The 20,559-nt window shown below is 48.5% G+C and overlaps 5 protein-coding genes across 5 annotated transcripts; 2 read left to right on the top strand and 3 right to left on the bottom strand.

Annotated features, from left to right (window-relative positions):
• Positions 1-1,203: 1,203 nt before the first annotated feature.
• ALT_8066 (arrestin C-terminal domain-containing protein) lies at positions 1,204-3,781 on the top strand (the record flags this gene model as incomplete). The annotated part of the gene is made up of 3 exons (XM_033555966.2): positions 1,204-1,939; positions 2,008-3,074; positions 3,131-3,781. 3 exons carry the CDS (start codon positions 1,204-1,206, stop codon positions 3,779-3,781), a joined length of 2,454 nt encoding a protein of 817 aa, XP_033411857.2.
• An 882-nt stretch (positions 3,782-4,663) lies between these two features.
• ALT_8065 (putative quinol monooxygenase) lies at positions 4,664-5,110 on the bottom strand (the record flags this gene model as incomplete). Its single annotated transcript, XM_033555965.1, has 3 exons — positions 4,664-4,811; positions 4,877-4,989; positions 5,048-5,110. The coding sequence occupies 3 exons, from the start codon at positions 5,108-5,110 to the stop codon at positions 4,664-4,666; spliced, it is 324 nt and encodes a 107-aa protein (XP_033411856.1).
• Positions 5,111-5,851: 741 nt separating this feature from the next.
• On the top strand, positions 5,852-7,413 carry ALT_8064 (esterase/lipase family protein; the record flags this gene model as incomplete). Its single annotated transcript, XM_033555964.2, has 3 exons — positions 5,852-5,893; positions 5,992-6,140; positions 6,219-7,413. The coding sequence occupies 3 exons, from the start codon at positions 5,852-5,854 to the stop codon at positions 7,411-7,413; spliced, it is 1,386 nt and encodes a 461-aa protein (XP_033411855.1).
• A 1,295-nt stretch (positions 7,414-8,708) lies between these two features.
• ALT_8063 (chitin synthase export chaperone) lies at positions 8,709-9,864 on the bottom strand (the record flags this gene model as incomplete). The annotated part of the gene is made up of 3 exons (XM_033555963.1): positions 8,709-8,894; positions 8,948-9,519; positions 9,627-9,864. 3 exons carry the CDS (start codon positions 9,862-9,864, stop codon positions 8,709-8,711), a joined length of 996 nt encoding a protein of 331 aa, XP_033411854.1.
• Positions 9,865-18,768: 8,904 nt separating this feature from the next.
• On the bottom strand, positions 18,769-20,124 carry ALT_8062 (GNAT family N-acetyltransferase; the record flags this gene model as incomplete). Its single annotated transcript, XM_089600363.1, has 3 exons — positions 18,769-18,873; positions 19,330-19,866; positions 20,011-20,124. 3 exons carry the CDS (start codon positions 20,122-20,124, stop codon positions 18,769-18,771), a joined length of 756 nt encoding a protein of 251 aa, XP_089455256.1.
• Positions 20,125-20,559: the final 435 nt, after the last annotated feature.

Genomic DNA, 20,559 nt, shown 5'->3' with positions numbered 1-20,559 from the left:
CGCGCAAATGAAATCCGATGGAATTTAGGTTACAGATTGAGGGACGCCTGGTGATTGGAGTTTCATTCTGTGTATGATCCGAACTCTTTTTCGTGGATCGTACGTGTACCTATGCCAACTGCCAGTCTGCCGGCTCGCCGGATCCATATCCAGCGACCTGGAGTGGTGGCTCGGTGGTATCCCGCGTCATCGTAGAGTTATGTCCCTACCATAGACTCGATACCTAATATAACATGAGGGTCTATCTTCTGGGTCCGCCAGAAACTGCCAAACTATTAGGAGGTTCGACTTGTCTGATGACAATAATACCAAGACTCCATCTATCACCCAAGGAACGAACAAACAAACTCTTCCGCACCGCCTCACTGCCATTGTGTCTATTCCGTCACCTCTTCTGTTTAGGTTCTTGGGAATTTGCCATCCTGCAACTCTGTTTCGCTGGAGTGATTGCCTTGTACCTACCATAGCATACCCTGTCGCTCTTCCTTTCGGTGTTGTTCACCGATCCCCGCATCATCGGCCCTTCTGGCCTGCAATCGCGTTAGTGGTCTGTGGTGATCGTGATCACCAGGCTGTGCATTTCCCCTCACTCCACGCCGACGTAACCACAGAATAGCCGAGACACTGGAGAGTCGACTGACTACGCTTTTGGAGTACAATCAAGACTCTTTCCGACTCAAAACCGAAGTTCAGTCCAGCGATTCTGGGGAACGCCTCGTTTCCGTTTCGGGCCCAAAATCAAGCGTGGCTCCTTGCGTGGTCGATCATCAGCCAAAGCAGCAAAAGCCCCAAAAGTCTAGAGGCGCCAAAGGGAAAAAGAAACGAGGAATAGAAAGGAAATAGTCGCACGACTCAATGCGGTGGGATTGCACGTAAGAAACAAAAGCACAGCCATACATTATTGTTTTATTCTCGCAAAATAAAATAATAGAACCCCCAAAAAAAAGAAAAAGAGGAAGAGATCATCCTTAATATTACTTGGGAGCTGCAGAACACGGGGTAAGTTTGTTGCTTTCAACACTGTGACACTCGCTTCACTTTCACTTTTTTGTGTTTGTTTTTTTTGTTTTTTTTTCACACTCAGCCTATTTACTATCTTCGTCTCTGTTTCTTATCCACAAGCTTCTGGCTTCTGTATAAGATCACTTTAATGCCGATTTCATCCGTCTAGTCCATTATGCACTTGCCTCGGTATCCTTCAACATGACAGCTGCTCACCTCTCTCCCCTAGAACAAGACCTGTCTAGGTCGGACAACCCTGAGATTTTCCAATCACTCTCTGGTCTATTCACTTCCAGATCAGAGAGACGTCGGTCCATTACTTCAACTACAGTCAACACCGATCTCGCGGTTGAGCAATTTCCTAAACAAAGCCAAAATCGTCGCAGTTCTATACTAAGAAGGCTGGCGGGGCCACGGGAGAACGCAAAGCGCTTCCTCCGCTTGGGCGCGCCGCCCATTAACTGCTCATCATCGCCGCCACTTACCAACACTACTTCCGCTACCGCTACCCACCCGATGTCTCGGACGGCGCGACCACTGCGACCACGTCCTGTGTCCGAGATTATAATATCTCCTCATGACGCGCAAATGTTAGTTTCTGCTGCAGCGGCGAGGAGAATGCGATCCGATTCTTCCTCTACGGTGTCTATGAGTTTAGCTCCGGCATCGGGGCAAGATACCCCATCAGCGTCGGACGCAACGGCCTCGTTCCCTCCTCTCCGCCATGAGAAGATTGTCGCAACAGGGAGCGGTATCGCTGTTGGGATTGCGCTAACAGAGCCCGTCTTGTTTCTTCAAGGTTATGACCAGAATGACCCGAGTACTAAGAAATCCGCCATACTGCGCGGGCAGCTGCACTTGAAAATCACCAAGAGCGTCAAGATTAAAAAGATCTCGATATGCTTCCGTGGTCACGCCCAAACTGACTGGCCTGACGGTATGATTTATTCATATGTTTGTTCACTGTTAGAAAAGAGCTCTGCTGACCCTGCAACTCTTTCCTAGGAATTCCGCCGAAGAAGATTCATTTCCATGACAAGAAAGACCTGGTCACTCATGGAGTGATGTACTTTAACCATGGGGATACTGCTCTCATGCAGAACGATTACGGAGCACATTTCTATCAACACGCTAAACCGATGACCTCGGTGACAGGCAAAGATGGGTCGACAACCACGACCCGGGAACTCTTCTCCAGGAGTGGATCGTCCCCCTCCCTAAATCAGTCGACCGCGAAAGAGCTCAAGCGCCTCTCATTACAAGCCAATCACGCACACTCGCGCAGCTTTGGAAAGAACGAAATGCCGTCCAGCAATCAGTCGCATCCCCAGCGCAACTACAGGATGTTCCCAGTTGGTGACTACCTGTATAACTTTGAATTTCCCATCGATGGCTCTCTTCCAGAGACGATCAAGACCGATCTAGGCTTTGTCAGATACGATTTAGAAGCCATTGTTGAACGGTCAGGCGCATTCCGTCCTAATCTACTGGGCACCTTGGAAGTGCCCGTGATTCGTACCCCGGCGGAGGGATCGTTGGAGCAGGTCGAGCCCATTGCAATTTCTCGGAACTGGGAGGATCAACTGCACTACGATATTGTCATATCAGGGAAGTCTTTTCCGCTAGGCTCTCAGGTGCCTATCGCCTTCAAATTGACGCCCTTAGCCAAGGTTGAGTGTCACCGGATCAAAGTCTATGTGACAGAAAACATTCAACATTGGACGGCGGACAAGAGTGTACACCGGCTGCAACCAGCAAAGAAGGTGTTACTTTTTGAGAAACGAGCGGATTCCGCCAGTGTGAGCACCTACCCGGGCAGCTCGATGCGTGTCACTGCAGGTGGCGGCATTGATTGGGATCATCGTGCGGCCGCTGCGAGAGGCGAGGAGATAGTGGATCGTAACCGGACGAATCTACTAGGAAATCTGGCAAATGATTCTGGCGTCGGCCCGACCGAAATGGAGTTCAATGTTCAACTTCCTAGCTGCCACGAAATGAAGAATCGGGATGAATCGCAACGGTTGCATTTTGATACGACGTACGAGAATATTCAAATCAACCACTGGATCAAGGTAATATAGCCTACGTTTAACATTTCCTAGTTGTTGTTGACTGATTTGATATCTAGATTGTGCTGCGTCTCTCCAGACTTGATGAGCGCGACTCAAATAAGCGCAGGCACTTCGAAATCTCCATTGATTCTCCCTTCCACCTTCTCTCCTGCAAGGCCACGCAAGCCAACATCTATCTCCCTGCGTACACCACTCCAAGCTCCGATCCGGGTCTGCCTACGCAAGAGTACGAATGCGGTTGTCCTGGAGCGGCAATGGTCAACAGGAACAGCTCGAGCAGCCAACTACTAGTGTCTGATCGGGAAGATGCACCGAATGGGGGCACTGTATCTCGCAGCTTCACCAACGGATCTGGGGGCTTGGCTCTTCCTCCACAAGCCCATCTCGCGCATGAGGCGAATGAGCGTTCCCCCCGTCCTATGCACCTTCTTCGAGCGCCATCCTTCGCTCCGCCTGCGTTTGAAGACGTTCCACCACCGCCGCCACTAATAACGCCACCCCCAGAGTACAACTCGATCGTGGGCGACAATGACAGAGAAGCTGTCCTGCAGGACTATTTCTCTCGATTATCATTCTACGAGGAAGGTGATGGAGATGAACGTGGCCGTGGCCGTGTCGACGTACCCCTCACTCCAGGCGGCCGTGTGAACCGCAGCATGGATGTTCCTCGAGAATGGGTACGACTTGGAGAACCGGCTGTCCAATAGCATATGTGATCGAAATCTGAATGAATGGGCAGCATTTACGACGTCATGAATTTCTAATGTGAGACTTACACGTGATGAAACCAAGCAGGAAAGCGTTTGGAGTCGGATCTAACTGGCGGGAATCTGGGTTTTTAATAGGTTGCGTTTGTTTATGGGGGGCTCATACCGATTCAATCTTTCTCACTCGCCGGTCACTCTTCGCCAAGGCGTAAACAGGCTGCATTGGAAAGCATTAGGCGCTTTGATTCAACCTCGGCGGCGTCAACATGGTCTCGAGCAAACTCGGTAACAACATATCATATAAGCATCAGGAATATAGTGCATTGTGCGGATCTTCTCTCGGTTTCATCCATGGTGTTTTGGCCTCAGGGGTGACTTTTTGCTTTGCTGTAGATAGTATTCTCAGTGACTCTTATGCCCTGTGGACTGGCATTCTGTACATACGGAAGCTAGCACAATGACTGCTCAAGCCAGTAGCCGAAACTGAGCCCGACACAGATTCAATCTTGTCTACGAAAGAGTAAGACTTTAGTCGCAGTTGGCCGGAAAGCTCTCTGGCTCAGCAAGATATCGAATGATTGAGTTCGCTGTCTGGAGCGCTTCTTCTGGCGGTATTACGAACAGTTCCTGCTTTGCTACATGGTAGTAAACCGGATGAGATGGTTCATGTTTGTAAAATTCTATCTTTCTCATCATTACTATTGCTTATTGACCGCTAGTACTCGCAGCCTCATTGCCTAGTCCGCAGGTGTTCAATATGCCAACCGGATAGCGCTCACTGTCTGCACAAGCACTATAGCACACTGTCGACACCGAAAGGCCTCGTTCAGATGATATAAACTGGTGCATACGATAACAGCCTTGACGTTATGGTCAAACGATCTAGATCTTCGAGCGATTATCAAACCCAGTAAGGAATTTCGACCTCTTCATCTCAGGCGGCTGCGCCAGGCAAGGCGCAAGCCGACGCGAAAAGTTCTTGAATTCCTGAGTCGACGCATGCTCCTTCAGGTTTGCTGCGTCGGTGTACCTTGCTCAAAGTTAGCCTTCCCCTGATCCTCAGACCGAATCGCTGGTGAATGCGATGAGACTCACTTCTCCACGATAAGCAGCTCATCGGTTCCTTCGGGTCTAATGGCGAAGTAGATTTGCGTCTTGGGCTCGTGCGCCTCGATATGCTTCGCGAGGGCGCCGAATGCCTCTACGACCTGGTTTCGAGCCCGAGGTTAGAAACCGGTCACGCTTGATAAGAGTTAAGGGCCATACCTCGTCGTACTTCCCGGGTTTGGGAACAAGCTTCACGATGTTGTAGATCGCGTTTGAGGACATCTTCGATTCCTTGGTTTTCCGTCTGCGTATACACCTGACTACAGTCTGTATTGGAGCGAGCGAAGGCCGGTTTCGTTATATATACTGGCTCGTCAATGTGAGCTTTGAGACTTTGGGGAACTATTGGGATCTCTGGAGGTATGACCGTTTTGGATGCTTATGGTCCACCCAGGTATGTATTGGCCAATGGCCGAGTCGGCCTCGGCCCGGTCTGGGCCTGAGAGATTGAGATGAGTAGATGAGCCGAGGATGTCAATAGTCCATCGATTGATTGCTGAAGAAGCAATCAAATGATGAATGATCACATAATCAACCCTCTCTCTGAGTTTTTGTAGGTGCCTTGTGCATAATATTCGGTCATCATAATCATCTTCCTGACCTTCTCATGTGGTTTTACTGTTCTTTAGGGATTACTCGGGAGGACCATGCTCTCAGTGCGATGTCATGGAGAAGAGAGGTGTCCCCTTAGCATATCAATCAAAGTCAAGTAAAGGACGATGCTTTCTGCAATTGAACAAATCAATCGACACCATAAAATTATCATGGTGATTCATGATCATTGGCTGCGTTCCACATCTGACACGTGATGATATCGGCACCAATGACGTAACGTGATATCGAGACTTCCAATCTCAGGACCGATTGTGGTCCAGAGCAAGGTGGCTCTTACCAGTCGAAGTATCTACTTAGCGCCCGAACATGAGCGAAGATGTATCATCCTCATCAACAGAACGTCCTATCATGAGGAAGACACTGTTGCTAGTTTTTATTCACGGGTTCAAGGTCCGTTCACTTGTCTAATGTTCCTGTTGTTCCTCCCGTATTATTGAAGGTTGGGAAACTCGATTAGGCGACATACTAAACATCTGTTTCCTACATAGGGCGATGACAACACTTTCGCCGATTTTCCAGATCGTCTACGTGCTATAGTCGCTCGTGCACTTCCCGCAGTCAAGGTCGCTGCCGTGGTATATCCCAAGTATGAAACTCGTGGTGGTCTGAACGAATGTGTGGGGAGATTCCGGGAATGGTATGTCGAGACGACCGGCTTGGACTATTTCATCCTTTATTTTCAATTTCGCTGACACCTTACCTTTCCTGTGCGTAGGCTCCAGAACAAAGTTATCGATTTGGAAGTAGCCAATCAAACCACATCGCCGACCGTTGACCCTTCCGTCCACGTCTTCCTAGTTGGTCATTCTATGGGTGGCATTGTCGCAGCCGAGACCCTATTGTTGCTCGCATCAGAACAGCCCATTCCTGCAGACCCCTACTCAGATGTATCTTCAAGCCATGCTTCAGTTGGCTGCGAAGCAAACTCGAAGACTGCCGCAAGTTCCCGACTCGTAGAACCGGGCACATTCATATTTCCTCATATTCAGGGCGTGCTTGCATTCGATACACCCTTTCTGGGAATTGCTCCGGGCGTTGTTTCCTATGGTGCCGAAGGACACTATAAGAATGTTACCACTGCATATAACGCAATATCGGAAGTAGCGGGCTTGTTCGGTTTCGGAGGAGCCAATAACGCTACAAGGGAGGGCTCAGACGCCACACAGCAAACACAGCCCAGGCTTCTCCCTTCGACAGCCGCCGGTACTCCTGCCTCGGCTACTGATGCTGCTGCCACGCCATCCTGGCAGCGCTGGGGTCGGTATGCCATGTTTGCAGGGGCTGCAGGTGCCGTGGCTGCAGGTGGCGCCGCGGCAATGTACACACAACGACAACGACTGACGGAGGGTTGGGACTGGGTCTCTTCGCATCTTATCTTTGTTGGGTGCTTAGCGCGGCCCTCGGAATTACGACAGCGTCTAGCGTTCCTGTCCAGGGTGTACAACGAACGAGGGATACGTTGCACGAATTTCTATACGTGTTTGGGTAAAGGCGCCCCATCATTGGTCGAGAGTAGTACAATTCAAGGCAAGACTTCGTTTAGTCAACGGATCATACGCTCAAAGCACCGCACATTCTGCACCCTGCCGGCTGAGGTTGAAACGGGTCAAGGCAGCCCGGAATTTCCCGAATCGGGATTTTCGTGGGTCAGGGCGATCAATGATAGGGCAGCAGACGAAGTGAGTGCCCATATCAGCATGTTTTTGCCAAACCAGAACCCGGCATATTTAGAGCTTGTCGCCGATGCATGCAGATCCGTGGTGGAATCGATTGATAAGGGTTGGTACTCCACTGCCACAGGACTTGTCGAGGAAGTTGATGATACACGGCCACAGGCTGGCAAGAGTAATACTCCACCGAACACTGGGAGTGATTTTATGGACGCTGACGACGTCGTGGTTGTGGATTGAGAGTTGTGGAAGAAATGCATTCTGCCCAAGGCTGGAAAAAAAAAAAATGATATATTCATTTCTCGTCTGATGAGTTACCAACACTTGAGCGCCTTGGACCTCATGTCCTGCCTTGCCGATGAACTGCACTCGATCATTGGACATTCTTCTTGACACGTTGTCTGTTCGTCTCCGCAGCTTCCGAAAGTCCGAGGTTGCATTGATGTCTCTGGAATCACCGTCCACATTGCACGCCGAGAGCCTGCATAGAAATGACCGGCCGTGGTGTACCCGGCTTGGAGACGTAGTATCTCCTCATCATGTTGCCACCGAGGAAAGTTTGGTGAGCATCTGGAACACGGCAATACGTACGATCACCAGGCAATGAGCAACCAGTTTCCTCCACCCAGCGTTAAGTCAGCCGCAGCTGGCGCATGCGACTGCAGCCTAGGGGATACCAATAGACATAGAAATGGTTCAAACCAATATTTTATTTGCCGTTCCCGCTGGACGCGGCTCCTGATCCCTGCATGTGCAAAATGACAGCGAGCTAGGATCATGTTTCGGGCCTTTTGGATTCACACGGTCAGATTTGAGCTACGCTCAGTTGAGAAAATGTGACGATGAATGTAACCGTGCCTTCTTTTGGACCTGCCCTATTCTTCCTAGCGGAGACATTTTCCGTCTATCCGCCCTGCAGTACTCCAATAGAAATGACACTGTTTAAGAACCCTCCGAGTATGCTCCGTATGCTGTCAACGAAGGATTTATCTGCAGTGGCAGTCACAGATTTAGCTTTCCACTAAAATGGTGGCGCGTGTCTGTTGAAATGACCAAGTTCAAATGGACGCTCCAACTGGTATCGATTAAATGACACAATAGAGCAAAGAACGCTATTCATTCAATAGCAGGATCGGATAATCAGGAAAGCCAGCATAGAATATCATGGGCTGGATGCAGCATACATCGGGGTATTTCTGTAACTTGGTAAATGATAAAGGATCGGTGCAGCTTTATTAGACAACAAGGTTCTCATGCTTTCCCCTCCCCGAAAAATACAGCGCTGCACTAAAAGTAAAACATCCCTGCAAACTTTGAACGAATACTGTTGACATGTATGGAGCATGGATATGGTAAAACATAATGTCCACAAATGTAATGCTTAATGTGATGGCTAATGCATGTAATATCCACCGGTGAGTCTCGATGCATGAGACCCGGCTGATCGAAATATGAGACTCAGAAGAGAAGTCAAAAGTGCCCAAGACAAAATTAGAACATCATGTATATCAAAAAAAGGATGATTAAGAACCAGGTCAATAATTGTGACCGCCATAAGTGGAAGCACGGTGATGATACATGCTCCCGGCATACTCCGAGTGAGAGTCTTGATAGACGGTCGTTCGACGGTCCTCCTCGGGAAGAAGTTCTTTGACTTCCCAGGTATTAGGTTTAATGCCCACCGAGAACTCGAGGTCTTCTTTTGTGATGTAATCCCAGAACTACAAGACCGGTCAACATTGCTCGATGTGGAAAAAGAAAGGATGGAACTTACCTTGTAGACCATCATGACGGCGAGTAGGTTACAGAACGTAGCGAAGAAGAGACCATCCAGATAGTGCTGTACATTGTCACAGATCGTATCGCTGAATCCGTACAAAAGCACCTGTCCGCAAATGAAGACAATAACCCCAAAAGCGATGTGCCCCAGCGGCCAGCGGTCTTCGAGGGTATTCATCACCAAGAGGAGTTGCATGACGAGATAGATCGCGAGGCTGATCGCATTGAGGATGTATAGCACCACAAACAGAGCGATGGTGTTCGTGGGGCTCATGCCGCCCCAGGATTTGAAAGTCAACAGCGAGATCAGAAATGAGACGACAAACATAACCGCGGACGTCAGTCGTATGAGCCAGACTGACAGAAAAGTGCCATCTTCGTAGAGTTGGAAACCGACGAATCCATTGATGAGCAGACAGGTGCATAATGCAGAGGATAGGCCGTTCTGCACGGCCACAAAGTAGGGGAAAGGACCACTTCGAGGGGGAACCACTCCGGCGTCAATGACCAATGAGCAGATAGTCAGCGCCATGTAGATGTAGAAGAATGTAATGATCTCTTTACGGCCTGATAGTTCACAGAGTTAGCGTGGCTTTTGAAACATCGATAAAACATGCGGTTTCAAGCAGGAACTTGACACGCGACCAGTGGAAGGGGTCCAGGTTCGGACTCACCAACTGCGGTGAATTTGGACCTGACATGCAGAATCATGATTACCGTCATTGCTAGAGCGATGATATGAACGAAGGACGCAGCGCCTTCAAAAATGATGGTGTTTGCCAACTCGATATTCCGCGCATAGCAGTTCGGAATGATACCAGTGGACCCTGATATCGAGGACGAAGGGCCCACCAACGAGCAAAGGGGGAGCGCTGCCTTTTGGCATATCGAGTCGAATTGCCCGAATCCCATTTTGATGAAATGATTAGAACTTAAAATGAAGAAAACGAAAGTCTGGCGAGTCCTCCGATGGTGTGTTGATACCGAAAAGAGCGGCGTTCAAAGATTGTCTCCACAGCGATGGCTGGGCGGACCTGGAAAATGCTGGCGTCCAAACCCCCTTCTGTTTACAACCTCAAGGCGATTTCAAGCGTTTAACAAACGACCGCGAGCCCCAGTCCAGATCATCAGGAGTTAGCGAAAGTCAGAACGGTATGATGACTCTTCCTCGAGTCGTAGTCGGGCGACGATCAGACCCGCGACGGTGGGATGAGGGGATTTCCTTTGTGTTTCTGACTTTCCGTGTCCAGAGCCGCGATTATCACGGGGTCCGCTAAGGCCAGATCGGGAATGGGCTTGTATGGTTTCTATTTTGAGAATAGCGTATCTCCAGGTTGCTGTCGACCTGTCGTATGCCAGAAGTGGTTAGCTTTATTTCTAAAGTGAGCTTAAGACAAGCTAGCTTTTTATAGCTAGCGCCCCGGTGTATCCAGATCTCTTCGAGACTCCGACAAGCGCCCAGAAGCAGCAGCCCAGCCAAGACCCATCCCGATTATCACCTACCAGAGGGAGCTGTATAACCGTCATAATAATAATGTTACCATGGTAAGCCTCGCTCACCCCTCTGAAATCTGTACGGTAGGTGGACGCTTCCATAATGATTGAGGCTGCACAGATTGAAATCGAAAATTGAGTTAGATGACTTGATCCATCTTCTCGTGTCTCACCACCTTCTGTACGGAGTAATGGTGGACTGAAGCGCCCAGAACAAATTGCTGCCCGCCTCACAAAATCGCAGGGGTTAAAGTTTGACTAGCCCAGGAACCAGGCTTCATAGGTCATCTCACTGGTGTTCCCTTTTCCATTAGTATTTGGGGAACACTGATTCCAGATTGCGGAAAGTATTTGTGTATTATCGTGTCTCTCAGTACGATGAACCAGTCGGTTCCTCCAAATCGTGAGTCCGCGATGATCAAACGGCTAGAGTCTCAGCGATTGCACTAAAAGCTTGAGAAGAATGTTCCCTCGGGCTCCACCTGTAGGGACGGAGAAGTTCAGGAACTCTTGAACTTCCAAAGTTTGAACTTTGGAAGATGTCCGAAAACCGGATCACCCCACCTCAATGTGAGGCTGGGAGCAAGCCATCAGGAATTCCGGCTTCATGATGACTCGCAAAAGGTACATCGATTTGACCCCTTAAAAGAGTTGCCTTGGACGGCAGCTCAATCACACCAGGGTATGAAGAGGTACTTACGATCCCGGTGGAAGAATTATTAGGATCCTTGTTATTTTTTCCCTCTTCCTGCAAGGGTAGACCGACCACTGTCCATAATGCCACGGACCATCTTGAACCCTTGTTCATAATCTTACCTGCTAGGCAGAAGGCTTCAAGTCAGATCCTTATTTCGTTATGTAAAAATGGCATGGCACCATACGCGCTGAAACCTGTCGACTAGTCTTGCATCATTAAGAGAAAATATCGATCGATCTGTGATATTGACAAGCTTTCGGTTTCACTTTTGCATGTGAAAAACGGGATGAATTATCCGCTCTTCAATCATCCGATATCCAGACTGAGCGTCAGGCAATTCTGGGCAAAGAGTTGTGACGACACCCGGCCGAACTCCGTCTAAGGCGTGGAGAGTGGAGTCCTTAACTTTTCCGCAAGATGCCAGTACTCCGGTACAAAGTTGCAGTTAAGTCTAACACCAATATACACCATGTCTCACCATCGCGTGGGTTCGTCGTGTGCATCCTGCACAATGCAAAATTAGGTACAGCTTCTAAAGAGTTCCTGGACAACAGAGTCCTTTGTCTCATTATCATTATTACCGTCATCATTTCCGATGACAATAACATAATTATTTCCTGCATCCAAGGTTCCTTGGCGGTATGAAAATCCCCCTGTCCCTGGTCTCTCAGGCTGCCAGCAGCTCAAGCCTTGGCACGATCGGGGGGCCAACGGCATTCTAGCAAGCCTTCGTGGCTTGCATCAATCACATTCTCTTGACCAGGGGGAAGCAGGTAATCTTCAAACTTTTATTGTGGCTGTGGAAATATGGGACACTTTTCTCGGATACGACAGAACGGGAAAGAGAATAGGACCTAGACTAGGCCTCGTTATTACTATTGCGGCTTCGAATCTTCGTCATGCACAAAGGTAAAGACTCGGACCCAAAAAAGAGACATGGCGAATCGAAGTACCGTGAATTTGCGACGATTGTCTCTTCCTTGGGGCGGAGCGTACCGCCAAGTCTATTTGACTGCATTTTAGTATTTCTGTTAGGCTTCGCAGGTTCCAGAACGAGCTCCAAGGGTCCTTCATATGCTCATTTCTTTCCAATTTAAATAGGATTATGACTCAACCCATTGGTTACCTTCTCGAATGAATTATTCCTAGAGCCAATCACACGATAGTGATACGCGATCTAGACATACATCCTGGGAAGGTGGAAATGACGTCCGCTAAAATGCTCGTCCTTCGAACTTCGAAAAGGAGAAGCCTTTCAGCGCTCTTAATTGATCCTCATTAATTGACACATGCATACAAGCACATATGTCACACTTGCAGGGCAAAACCAAGCGTCTCAGACCGGAATTTTTGCGCCGCGATAATGGCTGAGATGGGGCTTCGACTCCGTATCATTTTTGACTTTCGCCCATCTGCCCACCATGATGCACGATGGCTTGCTCGCTAAAATGTGCTAAAACAACAGTAACATCCGGTATTTCGGTATTTTCGGAGTGCATTACCCACAGTTCCACATCGATATTTGATCGCCCTAATTGACTAGAGGGGGTCCATTTTTCTCTCGTGGATCAGAGGCCAGGTGATAACCAAGCGTAATATCTCCGCGCCAGTTGTTGTCAACACGAAACAGCCTGCTAGGCGGCTAGCCTGTCACTGTTCGAGATTCAACTCCCCTCTGCTTGGTATGCCTGGGAAATCCCGTGTCGGGGTCGGCAATGATGGACGACTCATCAGCTAACATACTCCGGCCCTACTGCCTAATCCAATGGATCTTGCTCTTTCGTGCCAGCCTGGCATTATCCTGATCTCTATGACATCGTAATTGCGTATGCATGGAAGATCCTAGCTAGCGCCACGTGCGGGTGAAGCATCAACGGCTGCGAGGGACCGTGTCGATCTCCCATTTAAGCCGTTAACGACGAAGCAGTCACTCATGAATCTCGGGTGTCATGGTGAGGCTATTCCCCAACACTACTCCCTTAGAAAATGACTGGGGAACAGAGTTTATGAACCCTCCACCCGATTCCTGTCGTCGCTCCTGTGAGGCCTTGTACCGCTCCGATTAAGCCGACAACAGGCCGGGGCCGCATTCTGCGACATGGGAGGAGACTTTCCAAACAGACCCATTCACGATGCTACGCAATGAGATTGCATTGCGTGTATATGTTAGATCCAGGTAGGCTGGTAAGAGGACGGTAGGCTTAGTAGCCTGGAATAACTTTCAGGGAGAACCCATAATCGGCAGCTAGAAAGAAGGAGCCCGAGTGGTTCCTGGAGCTTTTGCCTGTTTTGTTAATACCCTTTGAGCTTGAATTTCTCTCAACCGTTCGGCGTCTATATCTGCTTCTGTTATTATTTTACAATTTGCACTATTAGTTTATTTTATTTTTCATGTTTTCTAACTTTCCTTTACCATTCCCTTAGTCCTAGTAGTGTCTGGCATTAGCAAGAGCATTATTATCGACTTTCATCTAAATTATTCGATATGAATTTTCTTGCCTAACCCTGGTGCATCTGGCTTGTGATGGGGGCCCCAGTCAACAGATGCACCTGTATCAAGACACGGCAATCCTCACCTTGCAACAGCCCACTACGAAAGGCGACATATATCTTTATAGTTTCCTCACGTCGTCCGGGAGGGCTCCCTGTTGCTTCTTCGCATTTCTCTTCAGACATCAAACCACAATTGGGGAATCAATCTTCAATCCACTTTGGGGTCTTTCAGTACTACCTATCCCGCAGTGTATCTGCTGTATAATTTGGACTCTTCACCTTCTGCAGTTTCAACAGTGATCTCCAATCCTTTCAAATTCCTTATATTCGCTTCTTGTTGCATGCGGCCACAATGTGCAATTATTTCAAGAACTACTATATCTACAGCACTTGCCAAGCACCATCACAACATTTCATCCGCACATCGGTCGACGGAGCTAAGGAGAACAAGTGTCCGGACAGCCCTCATGACAGATTCATTGTAGTCGTGGGGAAATGCCGCCTCTGTCCTCGTTGAGCTCCGATCATTTGCATGTCCATGCATCCAACTTTCGGCAGCTACGACCAGAGACTGCTAGATGGTCGTCCTGAAACGGCGCACCGCTTCTATACTCTGTCTGGAGTTGCCGACCCTCTGTTGACAAGGTCTTCTACAGAAAAGAGCCTTGCGAGATGGAACAATTATCAACGCGGGGTATTTCGTCTTTTGAAATATCTCGACTGTGACTCGCAGAGTCACAATAATGACTACGAATTCACTGTGCGATCTACTTCCTACAGATTAGGGATCACCTCAATTCTCGGATATCTTTTCCCCGTGATATAAAATCTTCTTGTTTGCGAAGCAAATGGCAGATATGCGTGTATAATTCGGAATTGGTTTTTTGGCATGGAAAGGCGCTCGGAGAACTAACTGTACACGGGGAGGAATTGGTGGGTGTTGGCGTTCTTGTCATGTATACCTACCGCGAATGGATTTTCTTGCATGAATCTCCCTTTTTCTTTTTTCTTCTTTTTTATTTTTCTTTTCTGTTTTCTTTTATTATTATTATTCTGTCAAGTTTCTTTTCCCCCTCCCACCTCAACTTACTCCTCCTCGCTGGTTCCCTTGAATTGGAGCGACGCCCACAAAAGCGAATGTCTCGATTACTGCCATATCGCAACTAGATACCACCATACTTTGCTGACCGTCTGCACTCGCTGCTCCGGGGCTTTCCTGTTCTACAACACAGACCACAGTCATATTCACATGCTGGCTGTACGCGACATGCAGTTTTCTAGCAATCGATTGTGTCACCTTTTGATTCCTCGGGCCTAATAAATCAAAGGGATAGGTTTGGACAACCTGCGACGCTCCAACGATATCGGCAGGCAGTGCAGCGAATTATAAGACTCGTTGGCTGGCAGGTACTCCGTCTCCGAAGATGATCAAACACGCCTTGGCCGTTAGGCGGGGTCAGCCCCCGGACTTTTCCTTTTCCTCAAAGTTTACTTTGTTCGCCTGTGTCTCGTCTCCGATGCCGTTTCTTCCAAACCCGCTTCTTTGTGCAATCTTTCAAGCATTTTGAGTTGAACTTTCGAGATGAGGAGGGGGCAATACAAGACGACCGAAAATGAACAAAAGCCACGCACCGACCAACTCGAATAATGTTTCTCGCTTCTCTCAACCTCCAATACCTTATCAAGGTCGATTAATTCTCGTTTCGACCATTGACGCAAAGACCTGCATTGCACCCCAGACGGTACATTGCCAAGCCCATATGCTACTGCATCTACTGAGGACCAGATGAGGTCCGCGCTTTTCTTTTACTAAACGGCATCTCGCAATCGGGTCTGCATATACCGTCCAGAGGATAGTAACACTAAACCATAGAGATAAGCACAGCCGTACTCCCCCTTTCCTCTCAAGGTTAGAAAGCCGGAGTTGTGCAGCAACGAAGACAATTCGGCGTCGTCAACGCCCCCCCGACCCAAAAAAAAAAAAAAAAAAAAAAAAAGGCTTAAACTACCAATTAAATCAATCGGCTCCCATTATTAACTGATCCCAGAGGTAGTAGGGAGTTGGGTTCCATCGCCCAACTGTGGTACGGCATTCAGGAAGCTCGACAGTCTAAAGCGACCAGGGTGTTGGGATGGAAAGTGAAATTATATAAATTATATCTAGACTGACTGGGGACCCTTGCTGCATTTGCCCCCTGCTTCACTGCCTTTCAACAATCCTCAAATCATCAAAGATATTCTCAAGCTTCCCTGCATCGACTGGTGATTTGACAAGACCGTACCATAAACAGCCGGCAGCCTTTCGGTATGTCCGTTCCGTGTGGCTAGAACCAGTGCTAGTTTGTACCTTATCTTCCTCCAGGTTAGCTCTTTTTTCTTCTGGACCTTTCGAGCGCTATGTGGAATAGTGATGGAAACATGACATTTTCACTGCAGCCTTGACAGGCATGGTTACACAACCGCCGTCAGGACTGCACTCGGACGCTTTCCCAGCGGCACGTCACCGTACTCGACAACCATTCGCATCCATACAACTCACGATCAGGACAGCACATGGCATGCACGAATCATTCGATGGGAAGGTGGTCTAATACTCCGAAACGCTGCGGCCAATGATCGATAAACAAACCACGAAACGGATGGCTCGTTAATGGGCTCAAAGCACACCAAATCAGAAGCAGTTGCGAGTTCGAATGGGTTGTGTAGAGGTGCTAAAAAAGTTTACTGACCTTTTAGACTGGCTTAGCTTCTGATGATGGATGTGAAGTCCCAAATAGATGAACGGCGATTCAGGCGGATCGTGCCCTCGGCCCGAGCATGCATCGTGGCAATTATGCATACATATCAGGTACTGCTGAGCGAGTATATACGAGCCGAGCGCGCTACGGGAATATAAGACGGTAGGGTGTCGGGAATAAATGGATCTAAATGGCAGCGTTACTTTACTATCTGCGCTATCTGACGGTCCTCTATTTCCACCAGGACCGTGAACTTGTTAAGACTGTTGTTTATTAACTCTCATAGACCAGGGAGCGTAGAAAGTTCCACTCTCTCCCCTTTAGGGACAAACCACAAGAGGACAATTTGAAATTACATAGTCCAACGAGTCAGTGTAGTGGTTCCTGACCCACTCATCATGCTAGTGGGTAAACTGCCTTACTCGAAACAATCAGATCGTAGCGCTGACTACATCTTCAGCTGACCAGCGACATGATGCAGATCGACCGTCCATGCGTCCATTCACAGTGCTGACATCATACGTATAGCAATGGCCTTGTCCTTTGCGTACCTTGAATATAAGTGATGGTTAGCTACGAATACATGATTTGCTGCATTGATAGTGATCAGCGGAGCGACGTAGACGTAGAGAGCATCTATCTACGTGATATGTCTCGAAAACGTCATAGAAGGCCAAAACCCAAGACTGATTTCGTCACCTTCATCTATTGAGACTCATGTTCCGTACTCCCTAGTTCTGTATAGGTTGTGGTTGGTTGTCCCAACGGGTAAAAAGGCTTGGGAGCATTTACCCGAAGGCTATAGGAATAGCCTACAGTGCTGCCTACCCTACAATGTACTGGAGCTCTATCGAGGTGTCTTTGAAATTTACAGCTATGGATGGCTAAAGGCTGAACAGTTGTTTTGATAATGTCGTCATCTGGTTGGGGATTTTCATGTGATATGTGGCTAATATCTTGGTCTTGGGTCGGAGTACTCGGTATAGTCAATGAGTTATCAACGCCTTCCTAATCCTAGCTAGGTACTTTAAAAGGAGAAGGATACCTTACAGATACTACTCATCTCCACGGAGCCTGCAATACCACCAAGGTACCTAGTGGCTCGATGTCACACCACTTTAGCCACACTGGCTTATCATGCTTCTGCACAGTGCACAGGGGATGCATCATTCCGACGTCCTCGAGCTCGCCAGAGTCGATTCTCCTAAGGTGACAGCTGGGTTCGGCGCACGGACCATATGCGATGCCATATCGGGGCAGCTTGCAACGAGCTCAGGGGTGGTCTGGACTAGGTTCTTATATTGAGCTCATATAATTAAGTATTGGTGTGTATGTGTGGCGTTGAATGGTACAGATATGAAATGCCACTGGTCGGTTGTCTATTGTGGAAATTAGAATCATCTATTTCATACTTCATGTACATGAATATCTGAGATAGTGTTGCATTTGTAATCAGATTCGCGGAGGTTGCCCAAGCTTTGGATATATGGGTGTCACTTGAGGTATCATTTCACTGTAGTAACATTGCCATAAGCATGGTTCAGGTCATAATACGAGTGAAGATGGCAATAAGTAAAATTGAATCTACTTACTGGCTAGCAAGCTTCCTGGTGTCATTCGTGGCTAGTTTGTCCATATATTAGATACTACTCCGTAACCGATGTAGTCCTTTCGCCGCTGAGTCATGCCACTATCAGCTCAGCTGAATCATTTCATGTCCGTGCTGCTCCTTTAATTCTGCTAGCTCGTCCCATGAACGGCGGCTAAGTGCATTGTCGTATACATCTGATTAAGGATATGGTAGGACTATCGAGTCCGTGACAACCTGCCGCGTCAACACCAAACATCACCTGGAAAGACTAAATCCATCCCAGCTTCCTATTTAAGACATTGATAAATGAGTGGCGGCATCGCATCCTGAACGTGATATCGGATATCGACAATACCACTCCCACCGGAGGATCCAAGATACTTCGAGATACTTCATTGACGGAAAGGAAGACCGCGAAACAAGTGATCTACGCCGACTGAGGGGACAGCGCTATCCTGATTTCTGCTCAGCCACCCGCGGTTCCAATATTGGCCCTAATTTCTCTTACGGTAGGTAGGTTTCGGCCGATGATAGGCCCGGACGCCGGGTATTCTCCGTTATTGGGAATGTTTGACGAACGGTGGATATTGATTTAGCGGTGGTGAAGTATTGCCAACGGAGTGCTCCTTACCTTACGCTTCTTGCTGGTCGAGTGGTGCGTTTCTTTAGGCGAATATGTCCTCAAAAGTCCGGGCCAAAACTTCGGTATTGCTTGTGCTTTTAGAATGCTGTAACCTGGACCTTGTACTATATACCCTGTAGGTACTTTATTCCCTGCACCTATCCTCTGCTTGCTGCCTGGATTAGACGGCGTTGCCGGTAGACATATCCCAAAGCACGGTGGGGCGGCCTGAGCCGACAGGCACCTTCCGAGCCTGGGACCAGGAGTTGACGTTTGAAGTCCTTGTCTACATGGCAAACAGCTGGGTCTGAGTGCGTATGTGCGTTGAAGATCATTGGCCCTTTATGGATCAAGGTGCATGGATTGATATATCAGAGTTCTGACAGGGGACCTTGGTGTGATTTGTGTGCTTTTCAGAGGTTACTCTGAGCATCTCATCAAGTTGTTACACTTTGATATTACGAACAGGAGGTGTTATCGGTGCTCATATTGGTCAGTGCTCATATTGGCCCCAAACCTTGTTCATAATCACACTCCTTGGCTGCCGAAATTCAATTCGAGGATAATCCCTCTGCATCTCGATCGTGCCGTTTGCCGTAAATGCCGCACTGCAGCAATAAGATCTCGCCTGCCTCTCCTTAACGCTTGGACTTTGGATTTCGGACCATGCAATATAGCTACAAGAAAACGTTAATAATGATAATAACAAGACTCTGAGCAGCCCTCCTGGAAACAAACATACCATGCACACATCATCGCCATCCCTGCACTCCATCGCCTTGGCCATCTCGAACCCCATCCGCCGATAGATTTCCACGTTGGGCACCTCTTTTGAGCTTTCCAGATAACACTTCACCCCTTCCTCGTCCGCTCGATCAGTGACAGCCTGAAACAATTTCTTCCCGATCCCCTTTCCCTGAGCCTCCGGACTGACCGCCACGATGTTACAGAAATAGTACCCTTGCGGATCATCCCAGATCTGACTCTGGGCCTCCCGTTGACGATCCTTCCAGATCCAATAGCGGCGCGTGTTGAGCCCGCCCCGGCCCATGTGGCGCATATTATTCAGGAACTGCCAGAAAGACAGCAACCAGCTTTGCGCCCAGCTGTACCAGCTTTCAGGCTCTGCGGCGGGGTGAGGCGGGAGCCAGCATGAGACACCGAGCACGCGAGAGGGGGAGTCGTTTCCATCGCTCTCTTTGGCGACCTGGAAGATGGCGTTGTTGATACCCCAGCGGCATCGTGCTTCAAGAGAACCATAATTCCTTTGTTTATTGAACTATATGGTTCGAATATCAGGTGACGCGGGACGCAAGTCGGCGTCGACTCGACCGCGTCGGGACACAGCACATGTTAGCTCCAACTTGATCTGGCAGGAAACCTCAACGGTGTCTTCTGCGTGCTCCATTACCAGGCTACATACCTTGGCTGGATTGAAAACCCATTTGAAATATGGGTCGTCGGCAAACGCGTGCTGGATCACCTCGATCGCTTCGGGAATATCCGCCTCGGTGAGGTTGACGACCTCGATGGCCATTCTGATGCTTGTTTATAAGGCGTAGTTATGCAGTTATGGGTTGTCTGGAATCAGCTTTGGTTGTATATTGAGACGACCTCGGACTCGATACTGGACATTCGGTGAACCACACGATTCTGCTCCGATATTCCCTGCCCGTGATTCTTATTAAATCCTATATGAACATTCGCTGTGCTGACTTGAGAAGGATGACCTGATGTATTGTCGAATTATAGATGGGCAGATGAAGTTTAAATCTAGAGTGGTTCATCAAGTAACGGAAATGTCCCCCACCGGATTAAGCCCTGCTAGGCAGTTCCACGCGGGCACCAGGATCAACATCTCCACATGGACCATGGACGGCGTTGAGCGTCGCTTATCATGACAGCTGGTTATGTTATTGGTCTTTCGATGCAATCTGAATGAAACTTTATTGCAATCATAAATAGGAGATTA

The sequence above is a fragment of the Aspergillus lentulus genome (genome assembly GCF_001445615.1).
Source record: "Aspergillus lentulus DNA, contig: Alt16, strain: IFM 54703, whole genome shotgun sequence".
NCBI lineage: Eukaryota > Fungi > Ascomycota > Eurotiomycetes > Eurotiales > Aspergillaceae > Aspergillus > Aspergillus lentulus.
The sequence above is the reverse complement of the archived record's forward strand: the minus strand, read 5'-3'. Positions and strand labels throughout refer to the sequence as shown.